This window comes from Macrobrachium nipponense, chromosome 21 (genome assembly GCF_015104395.2).
Source record: "Macrobrachium nipponense isolate FS-2020 chromosome 21, ASM1510439v2, whole genome shotgun sequence".
Classification (NCBI taxonomy): domain Eukaryota; kingdom Metazoa; phylum Arthropoda; class Malacostraca; order Decapoda; family Palaemonidae; genus Macrobrachium; species Macrobrachium nipponense.
The window spans coordinates 76,035,727-76,046,131 of record NC_087212.1 but is presented as its reverse complement, the minus strand read 5'-3'; the positions used below and the strand labels follow the sequence as shown (position 1 = coordinate 76,046,131).

Here is a 10,405-nt window from a genome sequence, read left to right as displayed (position 1 = left end):
GAGTGACAGTGCTCTCTAATAGCTGAGTGTGCTGGTTTTGTTGGTGGAAACCCTGTTTTGATGCTCCACCCCTGTGCTCAGACACTGTGTTTCAGCCAACGGATGCAATTACCAATATACCTAGTACTATATTACAGCCAGGACACGTCAACTGGTAAACAGCACTTGGGGATAAGCCAACAGGCAGTGGTTCGGTTCCTTCTCGCTTAGATGAGAGCCAGTTATAAATTTATTAGTAAAACCAAACCTAAACTGTCTCTGAGGGTATTTCTTAATATACTGAAATGTTCTTTCGTATTTCACAGCTAATGTTTCCCAAGTATGGAGTTTTATATGTCTAATGTCCTTTACTACATAAAAATTTACGACTGATGGGATGAAGTGCTTATTGAGAAAGGATCTAAGAACTTTTTGAAACAAAGTGATTGGAAATGAAATGAATTAGAACAAAATTCACACTAAATGCTGAATTTCCTGATTAAATCAGATGAAACTGGGACTGATATTGTACTATGATTGACAAGGGTCTTGATGCTCTTAATTTTGTAAAGAAGAGGTAAAAAGCTTTAAGAACTTAGGCCTATTCCAGTTTGCGTGGATTTTCTTCGAACTGAGTTCGAAACGTGTTATTATTTCTCTAAAAATGGCGAACTAATGGAATGGAAGTGTGCAGTCATTTTCAGTTCCACAGGTGAATTTCATGTTTGGATGCTGTGCATATCAATATTCAAGGAATCTCTGGATCTGATCGACTTCTTTAGAGATAAAAAAAAATTGCATCTACATACCTTCGACAGAATGATATTTTAAATTCTCTGGGACAGTTGATTAGCCATATAGTCTCCCAGGGGCACAGAAAGATGTGCTATAGCAGCGAGAGCAGGTGAACCCGTTGCTGCTGCATCGGTCTGCGAATATAATTTGTTTCCAAAACTAGCGGTAATTAACGGCAGTTTCGCTCAGGTTTAACGATGGTATGTCATCAACAAAGCTGGTTGAGTTTTCCCGTGAATATTTACTGACTGTCAGAGGTAAAGTAATTTCTGAGGGAAACTCTGGCACCTGGATTGTAATTAAATGGGCCTATAAAGGAAATGACTCATCGAAGGGCTGTTTAGATTGTAAAGTTATGGTAAACCATATAGGAGGTATCCGGGTTTTGATTCAGATGCATAGAGTTTAGCATATACACTATTGCCTATTTTATCCCTGATTTTAGCACTGGTAGAACGTTCTTGTTCCTGAATACAATTAATTTTCCAAAAGGAAGAAGGATTACTGACATTTTCAATATATATATATATATATATATATATATATATATATATTATATATATATATATAGTATATGTATTTTTGTATGTTGTGTATTATGTATTATATTATCTTATATGCAGTATAGTACACTCTCTGACCATACTGTAAATGTGTCTAATGCAAAGTTTCTTTTGGACTATTATGAAATTAATCGTAACTCACACTTTGTTTATATCCTTAATAGGCCAGTAAAAATTGACCGAAGACTCACCCAGGCATTTAGTATAACAAGCATTTTATACGTTCAGTGCGTTCCCGTGGATGACAAATATGTCCCCCACCCAAAAAAAAAAAAAAAATAATTCAACCAAAATCAACAATATGCAACCATATATTTTGGCAATATGGAAAATGGCCGCCACCCGAAATGAGAAAATAAATTTTTTCCGGACTAATATTTCAATTACTTTTTTTTTGCTCTAAATATTATAGTTTAAAGCATAAAGTTTATAATGATACCCATAAAATGGAGGTACTGTTTCAATTAAAGAAAAATGATACATTTTAAATGAAACATAAAAATAAATGCATTATTATTTGAAAAAATCAATATGTTTCCTCATTTCTAGCTATGGATCATCAACACCTGTAATATTAGCAATCTTAATATAGAATAGAACCCTTATTTATACAAAAATAATTAGAGAATATAGTTAGACTGTTTAAAGAAAATTGATACATTTGGAATAAAATGGAAATGAGTATACACCTTTTCATTTTCAATCAATATATGTTTCCTTATTGCTAGCTGCTGATCATCAACACCTGTAATATTAGCAATCATAATATAAAATACATAGAATAGAACCCTTATTTATTAAAAAGATAATAACCGAGAACATAATTAGACTTTTAAAGAAAACTGATACATTTAGAATAAAGTAGAAAAAATAAGTATATCATTTTTATTTTATATCAATTGTATATGTTTTGCCTTAATTATATTATATATGTTTTGCCTTAATCATAGATGCTGATTATCATCACCTGTAATATTAGCAATCCTAATATAGAATATATAGAATAGAACCCTTACTTATAGGAAAACAATAACAGAACATAATTAGACTGTTTAATGAAAATTTATAAATTTGAAATAAAATAGTTTCCCTTAATCATAGATGCTGATCATTAACACCTATTATAATCAACCCTAATATGGTATATAGAAGCATCATTCATACAAAAATAATAACAGAAAATAGTTGCTGTAAACAATACCGAAGGCCCGCTGCTACACATCGTCAAAATCCTCCTCCTCATCCTCCACAGTCATTGCATTCCCCACGAAATGCATAGAGTGAACTGTACAGGGAAGAGGCTTTTTAGAACAGCTACATGAAACACACACGTTTATTTTACAGCTACATTTGATGTTTATTAGTAGTTCTGGAGGAGCTGAAGGCTTAACTATCATTAATTGATCAATTGATCCATCTGCTTTTAGCCTGCACCCATAGTCCTCATATTTGAGGGCTGTTTTCAGGTCGCGCCAGGTACACACTTCAAAATGAACCCTCAGATAATAAAACTGGCACATCCTTTCAGATGGTGGCACCCTTTCTATTGGGACATATTTTGTGGGAGAAATAATGTAGAGGATTCTAAGCTCAGTAAGGGCTTCAGTGCCTGAAAACTACCTCCTTGGTACAGCAGTGATACATATTCAATCCTACATCTAAAATATCATCAGTGTTGGCATTACTATCTTCAAAACCAAGCACATCAGACCTCAGTTTTTGGGATGACATTAAGAGTTTCATGTGTTTTACCTTTCCCAACTCAAAAAAGGCTGACTGCTTGTTGCATCTATTAGAGAGAAACTTTGTTTTGTTAGATGGAATGAGAGAAGTGAGATTTGAGATCATATCCTGTGAAGATTTGTCTAGTTGACACCGCTTCTGTGCTTGATCTTTGGTTGTGCTAACTGTATAGCAATCAAATATAGCATAAACAGGTAGGCCAGGACTTTTCCTCCGCATTACTGGCCACACTTAACTCATAAGTCTATTTTTCCAGTTTTTGGCCAATACTGACTGAGTAGCAAAGCTTACTGATTTCACAGATAATACCAAGATCCATATGTGCGATAAATTGTGAGAGATGTGACTGGTGTATTTCTCATTCCTCCATCATCTATAAAGAGAGAAGGGACAAAGTTAAGTGTATCTTAGTTTAACCAGACCACTGAGCTGATTAACAGCTCTCCTAGGGCTGGCCCGAAGGATTGGATATTTTTACGTGGCTAGGAACCAATTAGTTACCTAGCAACAGCTTCTTGTGGGATCCGAACCATATTATATCGAGAAATGAATTTCTATCACCAGAAATAAATTCCTCTGATTCTGCGTTGGCCGAGGCCAGAATCGAACTTCGGACCACCAGATTAGTAGCCGAGAGCGAAAACCACTCGTCTAACGAAAAACGAAAGAGGGGACAACTGCTGACAGCCATAGAAGATTGCCTCTGTAGGCTGACCTTGGCTGTAGCATATAGCCAGAAGTCTCCTATATAACTCAGTGCATGATATGAACAAATTCTCACCTGCCACTTTCACAGTTTTCTGCATTACCTTAAAAGTTTTTTCTTTTCATGGTTATTTGAGAAAATGTCATTCCTGTTATTTGTTCTTGAATGACCTTCCCAATCTGCAGTGATGTTTCAACATTTCCCGTTCATCTGAAATAATTCCACTCGCAATATTTACCAACTGATGTTCATCCTCAACTCCGAAAGGGTTGTGTTTTCTTAGGAAGTCTAGAAATAATTGGAGGGGCCCATTATCACGTTCATCTCTCTGTCCTGCTCGGACCAGGTGCCAGTGATCTTACTGTTTTTCTGTACTGGACAATAATAAGAGCTGTACTTAACCATTTTGTCCCAACTGCGCAATGTTAATGAGACCACCATGTGTCTTTCTAGACCTCATCAAACTCATATCTGACCAAGTACCGCTCCAGAATAAATGGCTGTCCCTTCTAACTGTGAACTTCCCTTTGTGAAAAGGAATCAGAAGACAATTACATAACCCATCACAGTCCTGTAAATAAAGGCAGCAACACTTTGCATATTTAATGCGACCAGCTACCGCAAAGTAAGGTAACTTACTTTGAATACTGTGGTATGAAGACAAGCAACGGATATACTAACTACAGATATAAAAACTTTGCTATTTGTACATTATTGAAATAATAGTATGGTCTGACAGCTATAGTGGCCTTGAATAAGACTTTTAATAGTCACTGCCGATAAGTCACTCTCCTCACTGATTGAACTAATTATCTTTATATTTCTATTTTCATATAAAATTTCCAGAAAATCTAGTAATTCATATATTTTTTTCAATTAATATCACATTATTTAATGCCTAAGAATGAAAGGAAACTTTCGATAAAAACTGGGACTCTCCTTGAAAGTAAGTCTGCGACTGGGCTCCTTGGATCTACAGACACACAAACAGAAGGATGGCAGGACACACACACACACACACACAAATCTCCCCTCAGATAAGCTAATATGACTAATGCTAGTATAAAACTGAAGAAATTATTCAGATTTGTATAAAGAGGATTCCATGCGTCATGGAATCTTCTTACGGAGGGGCAGAAATTAATCAAAGGAAAAATCGTGTTCCATAAAGTTGATTGGGGTTGTGTTTTTTCTTTACCCTGACATATATTGCAATCATAAAAAACAAAAATTTGCTTGTTATACCAAATGCCAGGGTTTGGCCAAATTCACGTCAGTTTCTGCTACACTCGGCCTTCTCACAGTGCAATCCTTCCCTCTGACAACAGGACTCTCCTGACTTATATTGGATTGCGTGACTATTTCTTCAGCAGTAACAGCCTATATACTGCTTTCTGTGCCTTTTTGCAAATCACTCTTGCACACGCTCCCTTCACCGTCGCATGAAAATGAAGGGTTAATTAAACCCGTCAAACTTTTCTTGGTTTCTGGTGCTCCAACTTCTTGGGCGTCCTTCGAGGAAGCTTCGTGTGCCTGAACATCAATCTCCTTTCCTGGAGTTTGATTATTTTCCACTGTCGTATTGTCCCGTTGTACTGGACCGCTAAAAGTGCGAACGAAACTCCTAAGAGTGACAGCGGTCCCGTTTTTGAACACATCAACATGTTCATTGCCTTTGGAAAGGGTGGGTTCCAGATCCTTGCTGTCGTGTGATGAAGAACCGCAATGGACGGCACTGCAATGCAATCAGATATCATGTTATTCTTTTATGACTTGGATGGTTAGTTGGCAGCGGTCTTGTCATTCGTTTGAAAGACCCAGGTTCGATCCTGGTGTGAGTTACAAATTTATTTCTGTTCCACGCGTGATTGTGTGTTGATTATTTCTGTATATGCATATATATGTATAACGCATGATTAAATAAAGGCAATTGACAGGGAGGAAAAAGTGAAACAACGGAGTAGCTGCAAGACCTTTCGACACAAGGTCCTTTTTCTTTGTGGCATTTGCCTATATATATATATATATATATATATATATATATATATATATATATAATATATATATATATATATATATATATATATATATATATATGATTATAATTACTCTGACACGTGGTTTATATATCTCTCACAAGAGTGTAGACACTGACTGATTTTATCATTATTTCTAAGCCATTGTTGGATATATTTTGGATAAAATCACAAGATAATTGCTAAGTGGACAGTACAAACAAAGATATGAACTGCTGGCACCCACATCCGACAGGCGCCTGGATCATGCAGTACTCTGTTCACAAATCTGATTGCTTCATTTCCATACATATCTACTACCTTCTTTAAAATTTAAACGTTTTGAATATTTCTTTTTATATTAATGGATAAAGTCCACATACGACAGGCGCTTGGGCGTGGAGCCTTACACTCATTTGTGTGTTAGGTCAGGTGCTCTGTTTACAAATCTGATTACCGTTTTTCTGTGTACATCTAGTATCTTCTTTAAAATTTAAACATATACTTGCTAAGGTTTTCTTTTCAAAACTACAATTAGTGAAATTTCTTTCCAGTGCATCATTAGAATATACTGTCTTTTTTGCCCCTGCCCAGTTAAGTTCATGATTGCTTTTATTAACCTGTATAAATATTCCACTGTTCACCTGTGCATATCTTGCTCATTTTTTTATATTGTTCTCCATGCTTTTACAAAGCTGTTATAGTTTGACCATTGTAGGTTATCAAAGGAAATGCATGGAAATTGGTATACATATCCTTTTAATATTGTCGAGAGAGAGAGTTCTTTGTAAGTGCACGTTTTATTGTTTTAATTTTCTTAAGGCTACATTGACTAAAAATTCTCAAATAGAGAAGGATATCTTTCAGATTGATTTTATATGATAGTATACATGCAGCTTTTAATTGTGCTGTAATTTTTTTTTACAGTCTTTCTTGACACTTCTAATACAGATTGTTAATGCAGAGTCAGGATATTTCACATTTTTGCTTGTATTCTTAATGCCATCTGTTCTATCATAAATGAATACAGGAATAAATGCAAGAAACTGAAATATCCTGACTGTATTAGACAATGCGTTGTTAGTGGCAAAAAAGACTATTTAATTGAAACCAAAATGGAACTTTAAAACAAAAAAATTCATTCTTCTGCCTAATCATAAAATCTGGAAGATATTCCCCCATTTACATAAAAATTTAGGAGTTAATGTAGAGATTCAAAAACAATGAAATAAAGAAAAGTATTTATAAAGAACTCTCCAAGCAACATTAAAATAATAGTATATCAAACTCCATTTCAGTTTTGTGATAACTGAAAAACATTGGGAGAATAGGATGGTATAACAAGTTTGTAGGATATGAACAGTTGAACAGTGGAATTTTTTTATTTGTGATTGAAAATTATATATAATCAAGAGACAGGTACAAAAAGATAGTTTATGCCAATAATGCACTGGAAAGAATCCCCACTGAGACAAGTTTTATTAGAGAATACTTTTTTTTTTTTTTTTTTTTTTTTTTAAAATATGGATATCAGGCAAGGCTAGTATAAGATTGATCCTTGAATATCCAAATAAATTTGCAAAATGTTTAAACTTTAAGGAAGGTAGTAGATATGCCCAGAAAAAATAATCGGATTTTTACCCAAGGAGCTAATGAGAATACAACTCTAGCCCTGGCATCCGCCGGGTGTGGATTTTTGGTTTCCAACGCTTTGCCTGTGTGGGTGTTTGTACTGTCCCCCTAGGATATCTATTGTTAATTTCTACCACTCTGCATCAATCCGTCGTTAATTGCTTAGAAATAAAACCAAAACAAGTCTGGTCTTATACCCGGCATGTCTTTCATATAATATATATATAATATATATATATTTATATATATAATATATATATATATATATATATATATATATATATGTATATATATATATATATATATATATATATATATATATATATATATATATATATATATATATATATGGCAATATGTTTGAAAAACTAGATGGAAGTTTATCTATGATAATATTGAATAAAGTCAATAATTCACTACTTACACAAACATTACTATGATTAGGAGATTAAGGCTGGCAGCAATAAAGAATTGTGCTGATGGGAAGGAGTCTACTGTCCTGTAGTACACTGGTGAATAAATAGCATATCCTACCATCGGCATGAAGCTATTTATAGCAGACACGACAGCACTGATACGACCTGATGAGATGAAGAATGATGAATCTTACATTCACTTTATTGAAAAACCCCTAGTATCTGTATATCTTCTTAAGGTTGTTTCTTTTCAAACATGAATAAAATAATTCGTTTTCTTAATCTTAAGAGGATAAAATGAAATAAAATATTTGATTAATCTGAAACATCTGACAACAATGAATATATTCACACACCTTTTTCATTGCTGCCAACCAGCTTCGTAGGCATCGACCCGAAGGCAATGAGGCTGGCGTTGGAAATGAGACCTGCTATAGGTCCCAACCATAACAGAAAAGACAGCGATTTGTTCATTACAAGACCATAACAAACATATTCGTTAACTATTGATAAGGAACCTATGAACACTAATGTTGTGTCTTTGATGTCACATAGTCTTGTTAGTGGAGTAATCAAGAGCAGAGAACCTGAAAATAATAATAGTTTTGACAAACGCCACTTATATCTGAAGCCTCAGACAACAGACCTCATTTTGAACATTTTCATTTGTTGGCCTTATTCACTGGGACAGAGGAAATAATTTGTGATCGGGAGACAATAAGTACTAACTCTTACCCAGTGCAGTCAGAAGGCTTCTGTATGTAAACCAGTATCCATAGTCTGTCGCATTCCAGTGTAGCGCTTGTCTGACAAACATGTACATGAAGAATCCTGAAAATACACTACGTAGAATCACCATGTTTAGAAGGTAAGCGCTAAACAGATTATAATGAACAAAAGCTGATTAGAGTGTAGCTTGAATATTTTTTTTTTCAGAACAATGACAAGCAGAAATGCTAATTACCTCTACCAGCAAAATGGATCATATTAGAACCAATAATGATCAAGAGCACACGAGTGTGTCCTTCCCTCTTCCTGAGCGCTGTTTCAAAGGACTCTACAACTCTTCTCCAGTTGAAGAAATCCTTGACTATACGTGAAATGGTAGCTTGTTCCTTTGAATCCTCACTAATCCCACTATTAAGTGATCCTTTGTTCTGGAGTTCCACTGTAACGAAGGGTCTGTGACTTTCTTTGATAAAGAAAATTACATAGATCACAACTGAAACGTTTGCCAAGAGAACCAGTGACAATGCTATACTGTAGGTAGTGTGTTTGATGATGACGGCTCCAATAAGGGTACCTAGAGGACCACCCAAGTACCACATAGAATTGGCTATGCTGATACGTGACGTGCGGCTTTTCTCAGGACAGATGTCGCTAATGTAGCTGGTGGTCAAACTTAAAAGACCCACGTTACTTCCACCGAATGACTCTAAGAATGTCACTAGATAGATCATTTCCACAGGCCAAGAACTTTGCCAGTTGCTGAGCAGATACCCCGCAGCATACAACACTTGGCACACCAGAGTGAGCAAGAGAGGAATCTGGACAAATAAGTAACCGAAAGTCAGGAAAATGAAGGAATCCATTATATTTTACATAATACTTAGCATTCTGAATATATATTCATGGTTACTAAAGTTGATAGAAAATGGAACAGAATTATCAAAAGCTTGGTTACTAACCTTTCTCCCATATTTATCACTCCATGACCCCATGAAGAGCACAAATATAAGAGTAGTTACAGAAAGGATTATGCTGTTGTAAAAAGAAAATACAGTGAACTCCTTTTGGACCGACACATTCTCCTCTAGATGATCGTCCAAATTTTCACATACCTGATGGGAAATTAAATTGTTTATTTGTAAAGTGAAATTAAAAATGAAAGAGGATATGGTATTACAAAGACATAGTCACACTTATGACCACGAATTTATAACATCTTGATGTTTAGATCCTGTTACACTTACTTTGGCTGAAAAACCGAAGTTGACTGAACATATCTTAATCATCTGCACGTTTTCGGCAAAGAGCCGCATTGCCTGGGTACAAGCACCATTAATGAGCATGACAGGCTCAACTGAAATGCTTTTGAGTGCATTTAGAAGCCATGCCATCCTGTCCTCTGGTGAAGTGCCTTACTGCCAGCTGTGATCTGCTGGGTTTGAAAAGTTAAGATTGAATTATCTATGTATAACATATTTTTGCTACACTGTTCTCCTCACTCATTCTGTGTAAACTTCTCCCAAGGCGTATCGTCTGTGGAGTCTATGCAATCCATCATTTCTTTGTATTAATTAGCTTGTCCAAAGGCTCCAGGTTGTGCTAGAAGTGTTGGTGGTAGTATGAGCAATCCCACTGGTATCCTAATTTGGCTGGAAAAGTTGAAGAGCTTTATATGGCTGAAATAAAATAAAGCTATTGTTCTAAATTATGAACATCTCTAAGTCAAAATAACAAAATATTTATTTAAACCTATAAAACAGTTGCCACTCCATGATTCTTCCTCTACCTCTATGAAAGATCTCTGTGGCTCACAGCTTTCTTTTCCAC

General features: G+C 35.3%; 1 protein-coding gene across 1 annotated transcript; it reads right to left on the bottom strand.

Moving 5' to 3' along the window:
* Window positions 1-1,392: 1,392 nt before the first annotated feature.
* Window positions 1,393-10,162, bottom strand: LOC135197622 (lysosomal proton-coupled steroid conjugate and bile acid symporter SLC46A3-like). Its single transcript, XM_064224643.1, has 7 exons — window positions 9,823-10,162; window positions 9,538-9,690; window positions 8,814-9,396; window positions 8,585-8,680; window positions 8,206-8,436; window positions 7,858-8,014; window positions 1,393-5,521 (listed from the first exon to the last, which is right to left on the bottom strand). The coding sequence occupies exons 1-7, from the start codon at window positions 9,967-9,969 to the stop codon at window positions 5,167-5,169; spliced, it is 1,722 nt and encodes a 573-aa protein (XP_064080713.1). The 5' UTR covers window positions 9,970-10,162; the 3' UTR covers window positions 1,393-5,166.
* Window positions 10,163-10,405: the final 243 nt, after the last annotated feature.